This window comes from Aedes albopictus, chromosome 3, assembly GCF_035046485.1.
Source record: "Aedes albopictus strain Foshan chromosome 3, AalbF5, whole genome shotgun sequence".
NCBI classification, from domain to species: Eukaryota; Metazoa; Arthropoda; class Insecta; order Diptera; family Culicidae; genus Aedes; species Aedes albopictus.
The window spans coordinates 114547729-114573265 of NC_085138.1; the positions used below are offsets into that span (position 1 = coordinate 114547729).

A 25537-nucleotide genomic window follows, 5' to 3' on the forward strand; every position below is an offset into this window, starting at 1 on the left:
ATATCAGTATCTATATAATAATACAGTATGTAATATATTGTAATTTGATCATGTTTAGTGCATTTTCATTGAATGTCAATATATTTGACGAACATGTGTATTTTTTATGAGACAATCTGAATTGAACTTGTAAACTGTGCGAATGTGGTTAACCGAAGCACTTCCCAGACAACCAGTAATCGTATGAGATGTTGCATAAGATGATACAGTGGAGGCCATATGCGTGCATGCCTCCATTTAGGCGCATGTAAAATATACGCATATCGCCTACACTTTAACATCTTATACGATCACTGGTTGACTGGGTTAGTTACAATTTACAACTTTAAACAGCTTCCATTTCATTAGCCAAGCCATTAACCCACTGTGCGGGAATAGTTCTGTAGTAATTATGCGTCATAACTAGCGTTCCCCAACCAGCAGCAACCGTGCGTAATCCGTTGACCTACGATGATATATCAGCTGGTCTGAGATAGCTGACCGATAGCCACAGCCATCTGACATTGCCGGTCGGTCGGCCCTAGGTCTGTGCAAAACGCGATCAACGTTCAATATCTGGCAAAAGCAGATAAAATGTAGCATTGCTGGTAGGTTTCTGGTCATTTTGTTTAGAGATTTGCAACGGGTTCGGTATATCGATCTGTGTGTATTTTAACTACGGCGGAAGAAAGACAATAATGTGGTGGTACTTGCTGGTTCCGTATATCTGCGTGGGCGTTAGCATTGTGGTGTCGTACATTCAGTGGACCCGACGAAAAATGTACAAAACTTTGGCGAGCATGTCCTGTCCGAAGAAGTGGCCGTTCATTGGACATGCCCATAAGTTTTTCAATACGACGCCAGGTAAATGTTAGGATGTGGTTGTTTACTGTGTTTAAAGATTTATTACAATAAATTTAAAGCGTTCTATGCAATGTTATTACATCTGTGGTTGATGCCATTGGATTTTATTTCTTTCCTGATAATTGCAATGTTTGTAAAACCGTGAATTTATTTCTGCAGTCATGTCTACTGCAGTATTTAGCAAATATGATTATGAAATGTGCTCATTATGTTGAGGAATTACTAGTGCAAAGTTGCCGGGGACCTTTATGTGATACGTGTGTATGAACGTTAGACTATAACTTAGAGTTAATTCTTATGATCTTGTGAATGTATTATTAACAGAAGAGCAAGAAGAAACAGAAGAAATAATTCAAACATCGCTGGAAGTTATAACAGAAGCTAAAATAATGGATTACCAAGTGAAGAAATTCGACCTGAAAATGTGCCTTGAATGGTCACAAAGACCAAAATAGTGGTTATGAATATAAAATGATGACTCAGTTGTTATGGTTTGGGATAGCTAGTGGTACCAGACTTCAGTTAGCCCATCTTTGTTAGCGATCACGCGCTACGCATACGGAGTGCACGGCGAGCAGTGACAAAGAGCGGGCAAATAAACTTTATAGTGTTTGGGATACGACTTATCCGAGTTATAGTAGGGATAGTGAATTAAGCGTGGCGAGTAAAAATAAACACAATAAAAGGTACCATCGTTAGGGGTGAGAATAGGTCAAAAATGCATACATCCACATACAATGTTCAATAACTTTTGTTTCTTTGCATGAAAAAGTCCCTTGATCAATGGTTTTTGGAAAAAAATATTTGAAGCTCGTCATTTTTTCTTGTAACTTCAAATGTATGAAAATTGACCCATTCTCACCCCTTCCGCATTGCATTGACAACAATGCAAGTTAATACAGTTCTGGTCAAGGTTGACACTGCAGGGGATAGACAAAATGATCAGGACAGGCACAATTTTCTTTTTTCAAAAAATCGTCAATAAGCTTTAACTTTTCGAAAAGTGCATTAATAAAATCTTATTACTGTAAGTTGGTAGTAGTTGTCTATCATTGGTCAAAATTTGGCAATGATCGGTTTATTCTACATGATGTAAGATATATTCTGGTAAAATGCATAATTATCCGATAGCCTACTTTAAACTGTTACACAGGGGACGGCCAAAATGTTTGGGATAGGAAACTTTTTTCTCTCACAAAAATGTTCAACAAACTGCAACTTTCCATAGAGTACATCAAAAAATCTCAAATTTTCACTGTTTATCATCCTATTCTATATGCATCATTACTACAAATTTGCTCTCGATTGGTTAATCTTTCGCGATCACGAAGCAACTATTTTTGTCACATTTTGGAAACCAGTGAACCGTTTTGAATGAGATTTTAAACGTTTACTTTTTTTTCTGTATTAACGAGATTTTTAACCCTAGGCTAGTTCATCTCGGAACCCACGTTTTACTTCCCTTCCGAAGGAAGAACCCATATTTTGTGAGTATGTCGGGAGTGGGATTTGATCCCAGGTCCTCGGCGTGATAATCAAGTGTTCTAACCATCACACCAGGTCCGCTCCTAAACGTTTACTTGATTCGACGTTATAATATGTAATATTTTCTCATGACAAATGAAGCTATACCGCTTTGATAATTTCCTCTCTATAGAGGCAGGGATGGGAACACTCACTTGCAAATAGTTACACTCACTTGCTGTTTTCTCAGCTCAGAAGCGTGCAATCAAGAAACGATGTATGCCCAAGAAACAATTTATGCTTTAAGAAATGTTTCTCAAAGCAACGTTATTATACTGGAAGTCGTATTATATTTGAATAATTTTGAAATAAAACTGTCCTTCAACTCTTGTTCGCCCAAAAATGAGAATCTATTCAACGTCAACAGTTCTATAAGCACGATGAAATGAATGTTTATCCAATGATCGTACATCGGTTGTGAAACTCTTGTTCAACGTTAGAACCATCAGCAATTTACACAAATATCATAAACTTTACTTCAGCGTTTATTAAACAATGTTGTATGACGCTATTCGTTTAATCACACTAGTTTACAGCATTTTTGAACTCGGTAAGCTGATGATCATTTTTGGTGTAGAACCATGCCCTGAGTTCGAAAACGTGAAGGAAAAAAATTACAGTAGAGCGGAAATTTTTTCGACTTTCCATACAAGGTTGATGATTTGAAATCGATTTTTGTTCTATTTTTAAGCATGCTCATGCTCCGATTGAGCTGAGTGTTTTACTGTAACTCGCCTACATATGATATGTCAAATATAAGTTGAGAAAGAATTTTTAGATTGTTTTTTTCTTATTGAAAAAATTACATTTCTTTATAATTTTTTGGAAATTTTGCTAAAATTTAAGGAGATTGTCTCTAAAACCCACCAATATCTTGAATTTCATCAATCTGACGCAAAATCTACATTCAGATGATCGAATGGTATTGTATTCAGCTTTTAATTTATGGAAAAAGATTTTAAATTGGTTGAACAAAACGCAAGATATTTTAATTTTAGTAAATTTCATATTTCAAAAAATTGTAAAACTCGATATTAAGCTAGAACTCAAAAACTGCTCTACTTAAAATTTTTTGAAGCGCGGTTTCGAAATCAGCGCTAAATTGTGCTTCAAAAATTTTGGTCGTTGATAAAAGTTCACGACTTTCGTTTTATTTTGTAAACTAGTGTCATTTAAGAATGGTTTTAGAAACCGTTATTGTACACTAGCAGTATAGCGCACAATAACAAGATTTCTTCGATATTTATTCCACCATAATATAATCAAAACATGCTGGAGCCGTGATACAACTTACGATATTTATTTCTATTTATAGATATGATTTTATAATTGCTACTAAAACGATTCTGAAATGTTTCTTCAACATCATGTTACATCATGTAACAATAAAATGAGAAAACAATTTAACATTCAACATTTCTGCATTTGTGTCTGGAATAGCTCTCTCTGATTATGTACCCCCAACATCTTTATTTTATATCATTTTATGGGACAAATCACATCAATAGAAAGACTCGAAACCTGGATCTTTGGGTTCACACTCGTCTGCATCCGCTCTGCTTCAATCCGAATTACATTAATCGACAGATTTAAAGCAGTATATAAATATTCAATACATTACCGTACATATGCTGCTTAAACATTGCTTACATATTTTGTTCAACTAATTGTCTTCATAAACATTGAAGTTGATCAATGTTTGAATAATTGTAACCGCAACGTTTAATCAAAAGGCATGCATGCTAATTATGTTGCTAATCTGACAGTAATTCACGGTGTTGTGTTGTAAGATTGGTATCGCTTCGAACTTTTTTTTTATTTGAACGTCCAAATAAGTGAACTTTATTTATTTTCACTGCTCCTGTTTTGTGTCGGGAGGAGAATGTGTAAAACTTGTGTATATCTCCAGGCAGCTATAAGGTATGGACATAAGGAAGATAAGCCCGGTTTGACCGGTGGCAACAAAGTGGATAGAGTTGATTGTCAATACCAAACAGAGGAGCCGCCCAGGACCCGTCCAGGATCCACTTCAGCTGCTTTTTCTGGTGTTTTTGTTACCGATTTTGCTGCCATTGGAGCGTGTAATGTAAAAGGTAAGTTAGAATGTTTTTAAAAGTGTGAATAGTGTGATATTTGGAGCTGCTGCAAGAAGTTTGTTTGGTCTTCAAGCTTGTAGCCGCGGTTGCTTTTTTTAGACTCCTAATCAGCAATCGTGTTTACAAAAAGGGGCAGGCCGAACAACGATAATTAAGTGACACAGTACCACTGCTAATCAACATTGCTTGAATAAAAGTGTAACATTTGTATTAAAGAAACATGGTAATATCTTGTTGTTAAGCTATATCAGTGTAGTTGAATAAAATGATCAAGCAAAAGTTATTAAACTTTAAATAGGCTACTTGTTCCATTGAAGATCTTATGTGGAATAACGGCATCTAATACGTTTGAAGCAGCTTGTATTCTATCATTATTAGAGCACTATCAGACAGATGATGTGAATACTTAAGCAACTGTTTTTAAACTTTCATACCTGTTGGGGGACAAGTAAAACGCCGCTGATTCTGTATAGCAGATGCTTTAAGCTAGAAATGTATTATGTATTAGTTGAAATCTTCATTAAATGTTTCAAATGGCTGACTTACAATTTCAGTGGGTTTATAATCTTCAGCAAATTGTCCCAAAACAATGTAAAGAATCAGATAATTTGATATAGGATACTTACTTACCTTACCTTACCGGTCAGGCTAAGGCCGGGGTGGCCTCTGCTGTACATAGTAGCCGCCTCCATTCCACTCGGTCCATGGCTGTTTGCCTCCAGTTCCGCACTCTGCGTAGGGTCCGTAGATCGTCCTCCACTTGGTCGACCCACCTAGCTCGCTGCGCTCCACGTCTTCTTGTACCGGTCGGATGACTCTCGAGAACCATTTTAGTCGGGTTGCTATCCGACATCCTGATGACGTGACCCGCCCACCGTAGCCTCCCGATTTTCGCGGTATGGACGATGGTTGGTTCTCTCAGCAGCTTATGCAGCTCGTGGTTCATTCGCCTTCTCCAAGTCCCGTCTTCCATCTGCACTCCGCCGTAGATGGTACGCAACACCTTCCGTTCGAAAACTCCAAGGGCGCGTTGGTCCTCTGCACGTAGGGTCCATGTTTCGTGCCCATAGAGGACGACCGGTCTAATCAACGTTTTGTAGATGGTTAACTTCGTGTTACGGCGAACTTTATTCGATCGTAGAGTTCTGCGGAGTCCAAAGTAGGCACGATTTCCTGCCACAATGCGCCTCTGAATTTCTCTGCTGGTGTCGTTGTCGTCGGTCACCAGTGAGCCCAAGTACACGAATTCTTCAACCGCCTCGATTTCATCACCGTCGATATGAATTCGGGGTGGCGGGCGCGGTGGTTCCTCCCTGGAGCCCTTTGCCATCATGTACTTTGTCTTCGACACATTAATGACTAATCCGATCCGCCTGGCTTCACTCTTTAGTCGAATGTACGTTTCCGCCATCGTCTCAAATTTACGAGCAATAATATCAATATCATCGGCGAAACCAAGCAGCTGAACGGACCTCGTGAAAATCGTCCCACTCGTGTTTATCCCCGCTCTTCTTATTACACCCTCCAAAGCAATGTTGAACAGCAAGCACGAAAGACCATCACCTTGCCGTAACCCTCTGCGAGATTCGAAGGGACTCGAGAGTGTCCCTGATACTCGAACTACGCACATCACTCGATCCATCGTCGCCTTGATCAACCGTATCAGTTTATCCGGGAATCCGTATTCGTGCATAATCTGCCATAGCTGTTCTCGATTGATTGTATCATACGCCGATTTGAAATCGATGAACAAGTGATGTGTGGGCACGTTGTATTCGAGGCATTTCTGCAACACCTGGCGGATGGCGAACATCTGGTCCGTTGTAGCGCGTTCACCCATAAATCCAGCCTGATATTGCCCCACGAACTCTCTTGCAATCGGTGATAGACGGCGGCATAAAATTTGAGAGAGTATCTTGTAGGCAGCGCTCAGTAGTGTGATCGCGCGGTAGTTCCCGCAATCCAACTTGTCGCCCTTTTTGTAGATGGGACACACGATACCTTCCATCCATTCCTCCGGTAATACTTCCTCCTCCCAAATCTTGGTAATGACCCAGTGTAGTGCTCTCACCAGTGCTTCTCCACCGTATTTTAGAAGCTCGCTTGGTAGTTTATCTGCTCTAGCGGCTTTGTTGTTTTTCAACCGGCCAACCTCCTCCTCAATCTCTTGAAGGTCAGGGGCCGGAAGTCTTTCGTCCTGTGCACATACTCCTAGATCTGTTACCACGCCACCTTCGGTACTTGCAACGTCGTCATTGAGGTGCTCATCGTAATGCTGCCGCCACCTCTCGACCACCTCACGCTCGCTCGTGAGAATATTCCCGTGATTATCTCGGCACATGTCGGCTTGTGGCACAAAGCCTCTGCGCGAGCGGTTCAGCTTCTCGTAGAACTTTCGTGTGTCCTTAGCGCGGTACAGCTCTTCCATCGCTTCGCGATCTCGTTCTTCCTGCTGGCGCTTCTTCATCCGGAAGACTGAGTTCTGCCTGTTCCGCGCCTGTTTGTAACGTGCCTCATTCGCTCTCGTACGGTGTTGCAGCATTCTCGCCCATGCTGCATTCTTCTCGTTTTTCAACTGTTCACATTCGCCGTCGTACCAGTCGTTTCTGTGATTCGGAGTCGCGAAGCCTAGTGCTGTAGCCGAGGTACTACCTATGGCGGATCGGATGTCCCTCCAGCCATCTTCAAGTGTAGCTGCGCCAAGCTGCTCTTCCGTTGGTAGGGCCACTGCTAACTGCTGCGCGTAGTCTTGAGCCACTTCTACGTTACGAAGTTGCTCGATGTTGAGCCGCGGCGTTCGACTTCGACGCGTGGTGATAACTGTCGAAAGTTTTGAGCGCATGCATACAGCGACTAAGTAGTGATCCGAATCTATATTCGCACTGCGGTATGTGCGGACGTTGGTTATATCTAAGAAGAATTTACCGTCGATTAGAACGTGGTCGATTTGGTTTTCTGTTTGATGGTCGGGTGATCTCCACTCTCCAGGTGGCTTTGTGGATATCTTTGCGGGGGAAGAAGGTGCTTCGGACTACCATACCACGGGAGGCTGCAAAGTTTACGCATCGCTGGCCGTTATCATTCGATACGGCGTGCAGGCTGTTTCGCCCGATTACCGGTCTGTACATTTCCTCCCGTCCTACCTGCGCGTTCATGTCGCCGACAACGATTTTCACGTCACGCGGCGAGCAACCATCGTATGTTTGCTCTAACTGCGCGTAGAACGCTTCTTTCTCGTCATCAGGTCTCCCTTCGTGTGGGCAGTGGACGTTGATGATGCTGTAGTTGAAGAAACGGCCCTTAACTCTCAACATGCACATCCTTGCATTGATCGGCTGCCACCCGATCACACGTTGTCGCATATAGGATACAAAGGGGCTTAATTATTATTCTATAAATAACTAGTCAAGAAGTGCATACATTACGCATATAAGTTCATTGAACGAATCTCATTTGGTGTATGACAATGAGTATAGGTTATCAAGTTGGATAATATGTGGCCTTAGTCTAGAATAGAAATAGGTGTTGTTTAATCTAATTCACTTCACATCCACCTATAACATATACACCTGACACTAATCGTTGTCTGAACAGGCTTTAAGGTTGAAGGATTCGTCATTGACATTATCGTCATCATTGAAATTTCGAAAGCAGTTTTCTCGTTCAAAACTGAAATTTTCGCAGTCAAAAGGTATTCACTGTTTCGTGGGTGGAGAATGGAGTGCAGTGAATACATTTTCAATGCAAACATTAAAGTTTTGAGCGAGAAAACTGCTTTCGTATTTTCAATGATGACGATTATGACAATGACGAATCCTCCAACCTTAAACAATGGTTTGGTAAGTATTTTAATCATGAAATACAGTTTTATGTGCTCCGCAATAAACACATCACATGTCGAGAACTATTGTTTTCTGTTTCTTTCTCTATTCTCATCGGTACACGTCTCTTCGTCATTTCGCTCGGCCTGATTCGATTTTCGCCCTGGCGCGGTTGCCAGTTTCGCAACAATACCATTGGTTATTCAATGAGCAGAATTATGTTTAACTTAGTAATCCTACATTATAGAGATCTGCGGAGGCGGCCATTGTGAGCCAATCGTGCAGAGAGAACTGTCAAAGTGTGAGCCAAATGAACATGCTTATCGTTCGTAGGAAGGCGTCGTTTGAACGGTATTGCAATCGGAACTAAATAAATAAAAATTATTTATTTTTAATATCGAGAAATTGGCGGCATATGTATGTTTAGTAAAAAGATAAAAATTGATTAATTCTGCTTTCAAAAGCTCATGCTTATGACGACACTTTTGTTGCTGAACTTGTCGAAAAAACTTCCATTGCTGCTTCTTGCTTCACTTCTGCCGATATGATTAGCGTAACACTTTTGCAATGAATTTCAGATTTCTTCGATTTCTCTGCTATTTCAACAAAATTTTGCAAAAAAAATTCTACCATAATTAGAAAATGTAAACCAAACAACTTGAACCACAACGAAGTCACGCACAAAGTTTGAACATCTAGCTTTGTAGCAAGTGATGGCAGCTGTTGTAAACAAAACAAACAGCGTTGCCGAATCGACGTATGTAACTTCCGCTCATCTCTATGTAGAGGATTTCTAGTTTAACTAACGTGCAGTTTCCACTGCATGAAACATTTATTCGCCATTTTGTTCAACATAAACTCTTGTACAACAGTCGGCGCCTTTGTAGCACATTTAATCAACAGACATGCTTATTAATGATTTTGAATTGTTGCTTGTGTGGACGACTTTTGCCTTGTGGTTTTGTCTAAAACTTTGCCGAATAGAGTAAGCACAGACAAACAGACGTAACACCTTGAACGATTTTCATGGAAATCCATCCATCGGTGGCAAAGCTGCACGAATCACTGTGTTGTGCAATATCGTCAACAGAAGGCGCTCGTGTGAAATGTCAAACGCATAGCAAAACGATGCGCGCGTCTCTGATTGTGAAAGCCACAACTATGAAAATTGAAAATGATCGTTAAAAGCGTGATCGATGGAAATTTTGCAAGTGTTACGTCTGTTTGTCTGTGGAGTAAGGGTCGCCCACGCATACCAAAGTCGTGACAGAGCTGTGAAAGCGTCTCTCCACGAGGTGAGTGTAATTTACGTTCACCTCGTAGAGAGTTGCCTTCGCAGCTTACTCATTTGGGTATACGTGTGCGGCGACCCCTACTTTATTCGGCAAACAAAACCACAAAGCAAAAATCGTCCATACACTCTTTGCAAGTGAGTGTTCCCATCCATGTATAGAGGAAAATATGTCAAATTTACAATACCGCACAAAAAATACTAAATGTGTTCTTCCTTCAATCCAGATAGGCTCTAATATATCTTGCTAGAGCTATCTTGACAACAGAAGTAGAAAATCTGTGGATATTAAAACTAAAATTTAATGACGTTGATCTAAAAATACCTTTTTTCGAGAAAGATCCAAAAAGGGTTCATCCATCATAGCTTTTTTCAACATTCAAAAATTTAATAATGTTGTGAAGCGGTAATATATTGATAAACGTTCAAAATTTCATTCAATTCGGTTCACTGGTGTCCGAGATATGACAGTTCAAAAATTAATTGTCTAAAAAATAGTGTTTTACCAGAACAGTTCTAGCTTCGCGAAAGATTAACCAATCGATCTCAAATTTGAACCAATGCACAGTGGGAAAAATCGACCCAAAAAACGGATCTTTCAACGCCGCTGGTTTCGGTACGTGAAGTTGACCAATGCTGACGTAAAAAATTACGAGAAATCGATTGGTGCTAAATTCATTCACCGCACGGCACGGAAAGTGGTCCATTTTGCCCTATTTTCCCCTTTTTTCATACAAAAAGAGAATCAAAATGTATTTTTAAACAGCTAACGCGACTGTAGATCATTGAAAATAGCTGCAGGTGAAATTAGAGGTTAATATAAATCATAAACATACATGAAACATCCTTTTAAATGCTTATTTTGCCCCATATGCCCCAACAAATGTCGGATATTCACAATTTTCCTAATTATATGACTTTTTCTATAATTTCAGCTTTTGATGGGGAATTAAGGGCATAATAAGCATTTTATAAAATATGTCAAATATGCGCTAAACTAACTAAATAGGGCGTCTCAAAGCATCAAATTATTTATATTTAAGATGCCTCATTTAATCAGTTGCGTGCATATTTGCCACAAATTAAGATAAAGATTAATGCTTATTACACCCTTCATTCCCCACCAGAGTCATATGTTTTAACTGTCCTTTCGATTCCGATTGGTAACAAAAGTCCATCAATTCGGACATAAGCAAATGGGGGAAATCGATTCATTCATGAGGCGACAACAAATCAGGGCAAATTGGGGTAAAATGTACAGCTATTTGTACCCTCCCGTGGATGATTGTAAAGCTTATCGATAAACCGTATTTGTACATATAAAAATGATCTATTACTTCATGTATTGCAACCAGTGACATTACCAAACAATAGAAAAAATGTTATCATCCAGCAATTTTAGGGGCATGTAAGGCAAAATAGGGAAAATATCTTTCATTTATGCGCTTGACAGCTGTTAGCTTCCAATTGCAACTAAAACTAATTTCAACGTTCCATTATAGTATCTGTTTCTTATAAATACATTTTAAATCTTATTTTCCCATGATAATAGGGCACAACCCAAGTAACACACTTGTCACCGAAGAGTCACGGCGGCGCAGGTTTTTGTTGCGCAGAAGTCACTGTGACTTACTTCTAACAAATAAACACTTACTTGCTAGAAGTAAGTCACAGTGACTTTTGCGTAACAAAAACCTGCGCCGCCGTGACTCTTCGGTGACAAGTGTGTTACTTGGGAATGGGGCAAATTGGACAACTCCCGAAGATGATTCTGGTGATAACAGATCTAGCGCTTTTTGTTAATGCAACAAAAATGAAATTCAAATCAGTAACATTAAAAATCCATTCATAATCATGTAAAACTCAGAAGTTCCAGCAGGTGTTGGGGCATATGGGGCAAAATAAGCATTGAAAAGGATCTTTCATGTATGTTTATGATTTCTATTAACCTCTAATTACACCTGCAGCTATTTTCAATGATCTACAGTCGCGTTAGCGGTTTAAAAGTACATTTTGATTCTCTTTTTGTATGAAAAAAGGGGAAAATAGGGCAAAATGAACCACTTCCCGTGCCGTGCGGTGAATAAATTTAGCACCAATCGATTTCTCGTAATTTTTTACGTCAGAAATGATCATCTTCACGTACCGAAACCAGCGGCGTTAAAAGATCCGTTTTTTCGGTCGATTTTTCCCACTGTGCAATGATGCACATATTGTCCCCTTAATGCTAGAACTAGGTAACTGGTTTTGCGAAATCGCGAGCAATTTGTTTACATCTGAACGTTCACCACAATAAACAAAAGTTTGTCGATTGAAACTACAAAAACACATAATGATGCTTCATTTGAGACCAACAAAGTGTTTGTTTTATAGCAGGATAGGGTAAAAAATATAATTTGGACATGTATGTAATTTGGACATGCACGGCGATGTATGTCTTGTTCCGGAGAGCTTATAAAAGTAGATACTTCTCAATATCGACCCTATTCTGATGACTTACGTTGAAAATACGCTTAACAATTAAGAATTTACTTCAAAATTATCGAAAATGTAAATTAATTCACTAAAACCCCTCAAGTGCACAGGTATGCAAGACGACATACACTTCACAGCCATATACAATATTCACCTCAAAATCGTTGAATTGATAATTGTAAGAAATTTAAATGCCTTATTGCAAAGAAAAATCTATATATATATATAAAAATGCAGTGGCATACGTGGGACCGCGCATAACTTGCGAACGGATGGTCCGACTTGGGTCGTCTATGTTTTGTTCTGTTAGTTTTCACCCGAGGAAGGTTTATGAGGCAAAAAACATGGAAAAATTGAGAGTTTTTGGAAATCGGGTTTCCATACATTTTGAACGGGGACTTAGACTTGAAACGTCAAAAAACGCAGTAGGCAAGAGAAAGTTTGCCGGGTACAGCTAGTGTTTAATAAAGAAGCATTGGGCAGCCAATCTCTTAACATTCATCTAGAACGCCTAAAATAGGTGGTGTCCAAAATACATTACAAGTTTTCTACTGTAAATATATTTTGGTCATCTGACGAACTACATAGGGATGCTGTGCGATTGCATACTTGGAGGCGTATTCTGTAGGTCTGGCGATATTTCCTCGATTTTAACAAAAACTGTAATAGTTATCAAAATAGATGCCTGTTAAGCGGAGACATTTGATTATTTGCAAGAAAATATTTATTAATTTATGCTACTTTCATGATTTAGCAGTATTCATTGTTAAACATGGAGATAATTGCCCTGTCCAAATTATATATACCTGAGGGTGTCCAAAACATATATTCGGTGTCCAAAATGCCATTCTAATAGGCGATTGAAAATTGTGATTTTCATAGCTTAAAATGCTTTCGTTAAGGTTTTTGTCACCAGGAACGCAAAGTACAATCATATTATAAGTGAATTAGTCACTTTGCAAAATAATTAATTGCTTTCTAAGGAAGCTAGGGGACGATTTTTCCAACGTTGTCTTCAGCCTGTCCAAAATACATGAATTACCCTAAGTTTTACCAGCCATTTTTACTCGTACTTTCCAAAACGTGTTACCTAGTTCTAGCATTAAGGAGGCTATATAATAGTTTGACAAACAGTCAAAATTTGAGAATTTTTGGTGCACTCTATGTAAAGTTACAGCATATTGACCTTTCATGTGAGAAAAAAATGGATGCCTATCCCAAACATTTTGGCCACACCATGGGCCACACCACCCTTTATCTCCGTAGTCCCCCCTCGTAGACTTTTGTCCATACAAAAATTTCGAAATTTGTATGGAGCGTAGACTTTGACCAGACCCAAAAAGTCTACGTGGTTTATGAACGGCCCCTTATGTAAACACGGATGAAAATATAGCGATAAGATTATATTTATAATAAAACCCCAAATTTTTCAAAACTTCAACACCGCTTCGAAATTCAAGATGGTCACGATAGATCAGTTATATTCCCTCAAATCGACTTGAATATAGATATGTTTTTAAATGAAGTAACAAGATATCCGATAATAGATTGAAACAAGTTATAGGATGCATGTTAAGAATTGACACCCAAGAACTCCTCCGAAAGCTTTCTGAAACTCCCATGAAACTTAAAATGTAAATCTGACATTTTGTTACGGATAAGATGAAATTTGATCAAATTCGAACTCTTTCCCCACCGCTGGAGTAAAAGTTCGAAACATGCGTTGGTTCAATTCCAAAATTTTATGCTGTCAGTAGCCACGTCGGCCACGTCCTCACGGTCGTAGGGGATGGGAAGGGACGTTAGTGCGACGGGTACAATTCCGGGTTGATCCAGAAACTTTTTGTAAGGAAATTTTCTTGAATTTCTTGAGCACACATGCAAAATAGTCACATGGATATGCATATGACCTTGTGCAGGTGCAGAGTACTCAATGCCCTGAAGTAGGCAAATGATTGCAATCATTGCGTCCATCCCCACAGTGGTCTGCAACCTGACGTAGCAGGCACCATTCTCGCCTTAAAGTAGAGGATCACCAACACTCACACACTGAAGGTGAAGATGCTTGCAATTTTTTCATTAATTCTCTGTGTGAGTGTACACTACAAAAAATATAATGATTTTATTTATGTGTGAAAACACATATCTGATGGACCGAGTTCATTCCGACGTTTATAACCGCCACACAAAAATTTTGTTGGTGTAATAGATACAGTTTTATGTGTCATCCCTTATAGTAAAAATCCATAAAATATCACACATAATTTCAAATTGTCGCTAATGAACCTACGCCTCCCGTGAACTTTATTGTTATTCTTTCCTTTTTCAAGATGGGCGACGTGCCAAGTAGCTGAAACATTGTGCGGGTAAATATAAAATAATTGATATTTCACTGAATATTGCTATATTATATTACATTTTTCTATTTCAGAGTGACTGGAAGCAGGCTTGTCCGCACTGAGCGCATGAAAATTCTGCTCTTTTGATTTACACCACCAAAATCATCGTATTTATCAAATCTTTCTATCTTACCTGATAGAAGGATGTTGAAATATCTCAAATGTCATTTCGAACTGTCAAAAAATCGCACCGCAGTGCCGCACTGAGGGTGCAAAGAGAATTTCACCCGGGTGAATTCACCCCAGTGAATTTCTCTTCGCGCGCTCGGTGCGGCACTGCGGTGCGACCTTTTGACATTTGGAAATGACATTTAGAATATTTGAACATCCTTCTATCAGGTAAAATAGAAAGATTGCATAAATACAATGATTTTGGTGGTGTAAATCAAAAGAGCAGAAATTTCATGCGCTCAGTGCGGACAAGCCTGACTGGAAGGATCGAACCTAGGACCAGAATTGAGCAGCGTTCCTCAGCAAGAATTTTAAACGTGTTATAGGAACACAGATAGCAGGTGGACTTTGTCTCAGGGATTTGCGGGAATAATTGCTGGTAAGTTGTTAATAAATCGTTAAAAGCCTCTCTTCTAAAGCATAATTCCTTTTAAATTCCTTTGCAGTTGAATAGACTCATCGCCTAATTTATGGCTGTAGAACCCTTCACGACGGTACCATCATGTCAGCAAAATTCTCATCGCCGCAAGTGGCCCCAACATACTTGCTCATCTGCTGCCGGCTAAAGAATAAGAGGTGTATTACAATCATGTGTATTGCAAAGACAAACATATTGTATAAAAAGAGTGAAAAAATAAACTGCTAGATTGATTCGTTTGTTTTTTGTTTTTTTTTGTGCAAAATAAAAAAGAATTGAAAGTATCTATGAAGGATGCAACAAAAACCATTAAATTTTCCAAATGAAATAAATAAGTCATTGAAGATCAAAAGTAAGTACTAGAGAATTGAATTTTATAAGAGCCACACATACGTCCAATAAGTTGAGAGTTCATCTGAAGGTATGTGTACGGAACATTTTTACTATATGTAAAATCTAATTGCAAAAATTCATAGTAGCTGACACATAATAGCAATATGGATATTTTTATCAGTGTAGCTGATCTGGCGATACTAGAGTAGCATCTACTAGCGGTCAATCAAGCTGAAGTTCAAGATAAAATGCTTTAATTTGAATTTTCTCGTTTCAGAATCCATCGCCGATGGGCTCAAGTATTTCGCCGAGTTCCCATCACCGGTTTGCATCCACTTGGGACCATTCCCGCAGGTGGGTATCTTCGATGCCGAACAGGCTCGAATCGTTCTGAACTCTCCGAACTGTCTCGATAAAGCATTCTTTTATGATTTCCTCCAAGTACCTGGAACGCTGATTAGTGCCCCCGGTAGGCGACTTACAGTTGTTATTTTTTATGGTCTTGTGAATAATGTTGTTTGTATAAAATTACAGGTCACTTGTGGAAACCTCAACGTAAAGCTCTGAACTCATCTCTAGGACCAGCTATTCTGGGGAGCTTCGTTCCGATCTTCAACAAAGCAAGTGCAACGTTGGTGGACTTGCTGGAAAAACACGTTGGGGAACCGGAACGCGATTTCAGTCATGAGATTGCTAAGTGTTTTCTAGACCAAATCTATGGTAAATTGATGCATTCATACTGAATTTCTGATTAAAGTTGACACTTTTGTGTTTTTTTAGTAACAGCTTTTGGTTGTGATTTCTCAATGCAGACATCTCCCGATGGAGATAAAACCGTCAATATGATGAACGACTACATGCATCTCTTGACAAAGAAATTCTTCTCGTTTTGGTTGTATCCAGAATGCATTGACCGCATGACAGACGCCTGCCAGACTAGACAAGCTTTGCTCAAAGCTCATCATGATATAACCGAAAACATTGTACGTCAGAATAAAGTTCGTGAACGGATAAACATGGCAGACGAACAATATTTGGCGTCAGAAAATTCGTACAAACAGCAAAACTTTATCGAGTGTCTTGTGAAATACATTCGAACATCGATTCATTCGACGCAGGATGACATCTATTCCCACATCGATATGACGCTTTTTGCTGGCAACGATACAACGGCAAAGTCGCTCAACTACATTTTACTCATGATGGCAATGCATCCCGACGTGCAAGAACGATGCTATCAAGAAGTCACGGAAATCTGCCCTGATGAAGCCGGGGTAATTTCTGCAGAAAATGCCACCAGTTTTACTTACCTGGATATGGTTTGTAAAGAATCGATGAGACTGTTCCCCGTTGTTCCTATTATGGCTCGTGCAGCGAACGCCGATATCAAACTTAGTGGTAAGTATTGGAAGAGTAGTACGATTATTCAATCTATACCATGTAAGTAATGAAGAGGTCCAAGTTTTTAAGGGGAAATGAAATGAATAGAAGTCCAAGTGCTCAAAGAACAATTAGTTGAAGAGAGGCAGGCCAAGTTCCAGTGGAAACGTAGAGCCATTTTTTTTAAACTAGTTGACCAACTTACAGTAAAATTTGAGAATTTTTAATGCACTTTTCGAAAAGTTACAGCTACCGTCGTTGGGGGTGAGAATGGGTCAAAAAAGGATACTCAAAGATTGTTTGTTAAATAACAAATGCAATTGAAGTCGGAATAACTTTTTATTTGGTATGCATACTGTTCTATGTGGTAATAATAGTTTAGCAAGAAAGTATCACATTATATGAACTGCTTACTAAACTACAAGTGATTGAAAGTTGACCCAATCTCACCCCTTAGAGGGGGTGAGAATGGGTCAAAGTATTCGACGAACGAAAACTTAGATAACTTCAAAAGATGATTAATTCACCTAAAAGGGCTAATTCAACCGAAAAAATGGATGAAATTTAATAAAATAACGTTTGTGTGTTGTATCGTCATTTTAGCCACCATAATCATCATCATTTAAAGTTTCAACCTCCATGAGAGGAGAGAGGGGAGAAAACAATGAGGGAGGGACGCATTAAAAGATTGATTGAAAAAAACAACATGATATTTTTAGTATACTGCATAAGAAATGTTTAACCAAACCCTTCGTTATAAACTCTTATGTACATGATCATTGGCCTCTATATTGCCAAAGCAAATCACTCCATCTCAAGATATAGGGTCGTTCAAATATTATGTTACACAACATTTCACATTATTAGACCCTCTCTCGCAATAAAATTTAAACGGATTTTTTTTATGAATTTTATATGAGTTCTAGCACAACGGTAGACTTATTCTTCTTTCATTAGTATTTTTATGTATTTTATGAATGATCCTTATATGGCACTCTTAATTCGTAAAGTTCAAATTAAATATGTAATCAATAAGCAATCTCGTATGCCACAATTCGACGTTTGTTCGCTTTCCGACTTTGTGCTATATTACCGGTTAAAATTTTATAGCCCCGGTATTTCCTGGATCCCACTACCATCTGGTAGTTTCACGATATTTACTTAAAATTTCAAAAATGAGTGGTGAGGAAGAACGCTGTTAAGTCTATTTTGTTAGCTTTCGATATTGCAGTACACTAAAGAAAGGCTAGATGATGATTAGAGGAGCTGTCCAAACGCATGGGTTTATTGTTATAAATGATTTTAAGCACTAAACGTATGAATACACTTGCTTGACACTTCTTCGACATATTTTCGAAAAAATCGAGCTTTTATGAAGATACGGTAAACATGGCACCTTTTTAACGTCAAATGGGGACTGGATAACAAGTTGAACTAAACTAAACTTAACTGAAAGGTTATGTGCACTCGATAACTTGCTTGACCCAATCTCACCCCCATTCTTAATATTTAGACATAGGGTCGAAAATATTGAATTTTTTGATAAAAAGTGCATTGGTAGCCCACTTTTTTCGTTGCATTAACCAGATAATACCTACAGCTAACCACTTATAAGAAAATTTATGGTTAGGTGCCTCTGTGAAACATTGCGAAGGAGAAATTTTTTCAGGGTGATTTACTAGTAGTTTGATCATATAAGTTTAGCCACAAATTTAACAAAAAACGATTATTGCTAAACATCTTATTCTGTATCATGACGTGTAAAAACATCTCCTCTTTGAAATAATATAAAGTTTTCTATATAAATTAGCGATAGTTGATGAGCTATTTCAAATTTTATGTTTCTCCGTTTTGACCCAATCTCACCCCCCAGACCCATTGTCACCCCCATCGACGGTAATTGACCATTTTTTTAAAAGGGAAAATTTGGCCTGTCCCGATAATTTTGTCCATCCCATTTTTTGAGCACTTTTCTACTACTAGTTAACAGGTCAGGGGGTTTTCCGCATTTTCTTTTACCGTCTCGATATTTTTCTCAAGCTTTGTAGAGCTTCCAAAATTACTTGTAGTTTTGAAGAGAGTTGACTTTTTTCAGATCAGTTTTGTTTAATAATAAGGTTTATTTTGCATGACAAATTCAAAATGCGTTTGAAGTTTTTCAACCGTTTCTTTTTATGCAACTCTATCAGTGCTTTTAATGATTTTTGCCCAGAATTTTTGGAGAAACTTTAAGTGAATTTTAAAAGAACTTATCAATCAAAAGATATATACAGGGTGTTAGGTTCATGAGTGCAAACTTTTTAACCTTTTTTTTTTGCATCACGTTGGAAGTAGCTCACTGAAGTAGTGTACGGTTTGGGTCAAAAATGACCCTAATGCCAAAGGAGGGTTAAAGGGTGATAGAGGACCATAAATGGTGACAAAAATTATTCTTCGCATATGGTCAAGTCTCAACCGTTACGTAGTTATTGAGCTTCCCATGTTTTTACTCTTATTACCTTAACTGGCTAAAGCTAGAAAATGGTCAAACTTATCGCGGTTTTTCATCCTTATTCGAAAGATTATTGAATTTTCTATCAAATGACATCTTTGAATCAATTTGTTTAGTTGAATAACTAAGTTTTCATGAGAAAAATAGCTAAAAATAGTGTGTATTAAATTGTTTTTGTCAATTATCTTTGAAACATGCGTAATAAATTAAAATTCTTTCTTAGGCAAAATTGTGGCCCCTGTTACACTGTACAATTCGTTATTTGACACCAAACTTCTAGCCCTTATCGTTTTCTTGCAATTGTGATTTAAATGTGAGGCACAGTGCGCAAAAAAGTTGCTTATGAAAGAATTTAAAATTACGCATTTTCCAAAGATAATTGACAAAAACAAATTGAAACACACTGCTTTTGAGCTATTTTGCTCTAGAAAACATAGTTATTCAACTAAACCAATCGATTCAAAGATGCAATTTGATTGAAAATTCAATAATCTTTCGAATAAGGGTAAAAAAACTGCGATAAGTTTGACCATTTTCAAGTTAGAGCCAGTTAAGGTAATAAGAGTAAAAAACATGGGAAGTTTAATAACTACGTAACGGTTGAGATTTGACCATATGCGTAGAACAATTTTTTTCACTATTACCCTTTAAAAAGTTTGCACTCAAGAACCTAACACCCGGTAGAAATGGAGAAAATAATATCTATCGAAATATCGGATGGAATTCCTTTCGGATCATCTTTAAAAGTTTCGTATAATAAATCAGGTGGAATTCCTGGTATGATGGGAAATAGTAAAATGAAGTTCTAGTATACGACGATAATTTCGAAGTAATTCAGGTAAATTTTCCAGATGGTAAGTACAGTGGGATACACAACTTAATTCAAAAGAATTTATGAAATATATTTTGATGAAAGTTTTGGTTAAATTTTCTAATGGAATGCTAGAAATATTTTTCAATTGGACATTTCCATAGGAAACTTTAAGAGAAATGTTTTTTTCTCCCGAATGATCAGGCTTACATGAAAGGAGAATATTGCAGGATTTCTTAAAATTATTTAAACATGAATTCTTCTATAGATTTCTTTTAGTATCTCTTCAGAATGCATCTATGTCCATGCATTTCATTGAAAACTTCTCCTGGGATTCCTTCAGAGATTTCTTCAGGAACTCCTCAGCAGTTTCACAAGGAATTTCTAAAAAAAAAACAGTTCACGGTTTTTCTCGGAAATCCATTTTTTTCCAAAGGATGCTATAGTACATAGATTTCTTCAAGAACTGCAACAAAAGTTCATTCTTGTATTACTTCATGTATTTCTTCAAACATGTCTGATGGAAATCCTTCAAAAATATTGTAGGATTTTTTCCAGGAGCGTTTATTTGGGATTTCTTTGAAAAATCTACTTGTAATTTTTCAAGAAATTCTTTTGGGAATTTCTTTAGAGGTTTCTCTAGAAATTCATTCAAACATTTTTTTGAATGATGTGATTTCAGCAGATTTTTTTTCTCAAAGATTAGGTGATTCTTTCAGGGTTTTTCTTTAGATATACAGTATTTTTTTCTAGAAATTATGGCTTGTATTTCTCCCGAGGTTCCTTCTGGCCCTCTAGAAAATTCTGAGAAGATTTTTCTAGAAGTTCCTCCATAGGTTTCTCCAAAAGCTCCTTCAGGTATTCCTCCAGGTTTTAATATGGGTTAATTCAGATCTTCCTTCAGAGATGCTTTCAGATCATTTTTTTTCCAAAAATTCTCTCTGCAATTTCTGTAGAAATGACTTCAAAATCTTTTCCTTAGCGTTTGTTAAGGAATTATTCAAGAAATGTTTCTATGAATACCTGCAGAGAATTTTCCAGTTCTTCCAGGTATTTCAAAGATTGCTATTTTTTCCACTGGTTCTCTAAAAAATTTCTCCCGTTTTTTTTTTGTTTCTGCAGGATTCCCTTCAGAAATTTAGTGGTCTAGACACTTTTTGTGCACCATCCCCTTCATAAATTATATAAAAATTCTGAGAATAATTTCAGATATATCTTCAAAAGTTCTTCCAAGGGTTCCTTCAAAAATTCTCCAGGGGTCCCTCCGAAATTGATTGAGATTTCCAGTAGTACCTTTGTCTGCGTTTTGTGCTGATTTTTTGAAAGAGGTTCCTTCAGAAGTTCTTCCATGGCTTTTCCAAGATTCCCTTCAGAAATTTCTCAACAGTATTTTTCTTGGAATTATTGCGAAGTGGCTCCAGAAGCATCTCATTTTTTTTTCTAAGAATTAGGGAGGTATCTCAAGGTGTTTCTTCTTCTCCTATAGGTATTATAGGTCCTATACTGCCCCCACTCGCAAAACAGTCCCATATGAATAGGAAACCCAGCAAAGATGGGACTGTTATGCGAGTGGCGGCAGTATAGGTCCTATAGATATTGTTCTAGGCATTCATCCAGGAATTATAGATAGAAATTGATTTAGGAATTTTTGTCCAAGAATTTCTCCAATATTTTTTTCAAGAATTTCTTCTAAGAGTTTAAACAGGAGTTTTTTTTGTAGGAATTTCTTGCGACAATTCTAAAGGATTTCTGAAAGAGCTTCTAAAATATCCCTGAAAGATTATCTTAACAAATTCTGCAGGGATCTTTAAAGACATCATAGGGTATATTTCATGGTCCATCTGAATCATCCCCTGAGATGTCTTTAGAGATCCCTACAGGAGAAATCCCTAAAAAAATCCTGGTAGGAAAGAACCCCTGAATTTCTAAAAAAAATCTTTAGTAGAATCCCTTTATAAATCTTAGAAGGTATTTTTGAAAGACTCTCTGGAGGAATATCTGAAGAAATCCCAGGGAATTTCAAGAAGGAATCTTGGGAGAATTTATATCTGAACTATCTGAAGAAATTTCTCGAGAAGCTCTAAAAATTCCTGGATAAATCCATTGAAAATATTCTTGGAAGGTTTTCTGAAAGTATTCCACGTAAAATCTGCGGACACTTTATTGAAAAAAAAAAAAATCTGTGGAAACCTGTAGAAACGCATAGATAAGCGTCTGCAAAGGTCCTGAGAAAATAAAACCCTGAGATTCTTAACGAATTCCCGTAGGAATTCCTAGGAAATATTGGATAAATTTCTCAAAAAATACTTGGAGATATCATTGCATTTATCCTTAGAGGAAGTGTCGAATAAATCTCTAAGCAAATACATGGGAGGATATATGGAGGAAATCCTGCCTGAATCTAAAAGTAATAGTGCAATAATCTTTGGAGGAATTCCTGCAGGAAAAAATACATATATTCTGGATAAATCTCTGGAAAAGTTCCTTCTGAATGGAATACCAAGAATAATTACCAAACAAATCTCTGGTGAATTTCTTGAAGATACACCTGAACGAGTTACTGAAGAAATCTCTAGAAAACATTTTTAAGAAACCACTGGAAATTTTTTTGAAATTATCCTTGAAAGTTTTTCTAGTGGAATCTTTGTAGAAAGTTTTGAAGGCATCCTTGGAAAAACTTTCGATGATTTTTTTTAAACGAATCCCTAGAGAATTTCTAAAGTTTGGGTAGAAATCTACCCAGAAAAGACTTGGCGATTTTTATGAAGAAATTTATGAGGGAATATCAGAAAGAAGCCCTGGAGAAATTACTTGAAGAATCCCTTAAAGAATTTAATAAAAAAAAATCGTCGGAGGATTTTCTGAAAGAAGCTTCTGTAGATTTTTGGACCGAATTTCTGGATTAATTTTTGAAGGAATCCGTTAAAGATTTCCACCCAAGCAACACACATGGTTACAAAACAGTCACGGCAGCGCATGTAAGGGTTGCACAGAAGTCACTGCGACTTACTGCGCAACCCTTACATGCGCTGCCGTGACTGTTTTGTAACCATGTGTGTTGCTTTGGATTGGACTTGGAATCTTTGGACAAATTTATGGAGGAATCCCATTAGACATTTTTGAAGGAATCTCTAGGGTAATTTCCAAAACAATCTTCTTCTGAAGGAGTCTGTGGTGGATTTTCAAAAGAGATCTTTAGAGAAATTGGAACCGTTGATTTAAAAAAAAAGACACTACACCGTCTTCAACCAGAGGTTGTACAGACTGAACAAGCACTAACATATGACAAAGGACAACACACATAACACCCAGTGGTCCAGTGGAGAATTTTCCGTTTGACGAAAAGTTTTCCCCGACTGGAGCGGGAATCGAACCCACACTCCGAGGCTTACGAAACGTCTAGATGACTGACGCCTCTAGCCGCACGGCCACGAAGCTCACAACCGTTGATTTTATTAAAGAATAAATAAAAGTATTTCTGAAGGAATCCGTGGATGGTTTCCTTAAATAATTCTCGTACGGATTCCTGAAAAACTATATAAAGGACAACTTTGAAGAAAATTCTGAAGGAAACTATGAAATTTCTGAAGTAATATATGGAATAACTCATGGCATTCATGGCAGATTTTTTTAAAGGACAGGCTTGTTAGAACCCCAAAATGACCGACTTTGGCATCACTCACGATTTTGAGAGCATTTATATTTATTTATTTATTTTTCACATATAAATTTGTAAGAGAGAAAAAAAAAACTTAAAACGGTACAAAACCTTTTCGTCTTAAAAAAAACAATATCATAATAATAAAATTGAAATCTGAAGGCTCACATGGCAAAAACCATAGCAGAGCCAGAGTCTTGATGCTTCTTCGTTGGATCTTGGGACATCATTTGCTCAAGCTCAAGTAACATTTTTTAGTCAAATAAAACCAAAAAAAGGTTAGGTTTAATGAAGGTTCTCAAAACCTCTTTAAGACTAATTTGTAATCAAAATGTTACTTGGCAGGGTATAACTGTTTTAATAGGATTCGGATCACTTTGCGGTCTTGGACAAAGTTGTTTGGAATGTAGTCAACTACAAGAATACCAAACGCTATACTGCCCACGGACGCATAAATATCACATGTTACAATGCGAAAACACGAGAAAACATATTTGAAGTATCAAATAAACTTTGGCTATTGTCGGTTTTGATTAATTTCAACGTAATTCAACTATCGAAACATATAAAAATGAATACGTTGACAAAATATTTCGAAAATACGTATCCAAATATGATGTTTGACATAAAACCTCAAAAATGTCGAAATGTAACATGTGACATTTATGCGTCCGACGGCAGTATATTAATTGAACACTTACAGCGCCACCTAGCTGCAAAAATCTTAAACATTTGACCAAATTTTTCCATACAAACTTCAAGCTCGTTGAGCGCTCCTTTAGACTTTAGGGGCTGTACACAAATTACGTCACGATCTTTGGGGGGGTTTTGCAGAACGTGACGACTCATACAAAAAAATATGAGGTCCAATACAAAAAGTGTGACATAGGGGGGAGGGGGGTTGAAATCTTCGATTTTTGCGTGACGTAATTTGTAAATCGATTTAACTCAAATAAGCTAAGATTTTATTTTTTTTAGATTTTATGTTTTTCGTATAAGGCGCCATCCACAAATTACGTAACGCTCTAGGGGGAGGGGGGGGGGGTGTGGTTAGAGTCCGGCCGAGCGTTACGACTCATACAAAAAATTCAGGTTTTCATACAAAAAAGCGTTACGGAAGGGGGAGGGGGGTCAAAAATTGTCGATTTTAGCGTTACGTAATAAATGGATGCTGCCTAAGTGTGGGCTCCCAACCTATTGTTCCTGAAAAACAAACAATTCATTTTGTTACATTTTAATGTTTATGAAGATATTTGAATGATACATCACCAAAGGTGTTGACTTACTCCTTGATAAGATTTTCCATCAAAGTGTCAAAAACATTACATGGATCGTCTCACTAGTAAGGTGAATCCAGAACATGTAAATTCTACCTTCCCAGTAACAAAAACTCCAGCCACAAGAATGTGGCTTCAGTCCAAATTAATCAAAAACCGCAATTTTTTTTCCAGATAACCACACAATCCCAGCCAACTGCAACATAATCCTCGGCATCTACCAGATGCACAGGGATCCAAAAGTGTGGGGACCCAATGCCGACCGGTTCGATCCGGATAACTTTCTGCCGGAAAGGATAGCAAAACGCCACCCGTATGCGTATCTTCCGTTCAGTGCCGGGCCACGAAACTGTATGGGGCTGCGGTACGCTCGGCTATCGATGAAAATCATGGCGGCACACATATTGAGAAAATACCGACTGAAAACTACGCTCACCCTCGACCAGGTGCGGGTGTCGTACGGAGTGATGCTGAATATTGCCAACGGTGTTCTGCTGAGTTTGGAGAGTAGGTGACGGTGATAACTCAACAACTTCAACCACCTTCAAC

General features: G+C 37.9%; 1 protein-coding gene across 1 annotated transcript; it reads left to right on the top strand.

Moving 5' to 3' along the window:
• The first annotated feature begins 357 nt into the window (after nucleotides 1–357).
• LOC115255265 (probable cytochrome P450 313a4) lies at nucleotides 358–25537 on the top strand. Its single transcript, XM_062860942.1, has 5 exons — nucleotides 358–843; nucleotides 15649–15840; nucleotides 15906–16091; nucleotides 16152–16769; nucleotides 25163–25537. The coding sequence occupies exons 1-5, from the start codon at nucleotides 678–680 to the stop codon at nucleotides 25501–25503; spliced, it is 1503 nt and encodes a 500-aa protein (XP_062716926.1). The 5' UTR covers nucleotides 358–677; the 3' UTR covers nucleotides 25504–25537.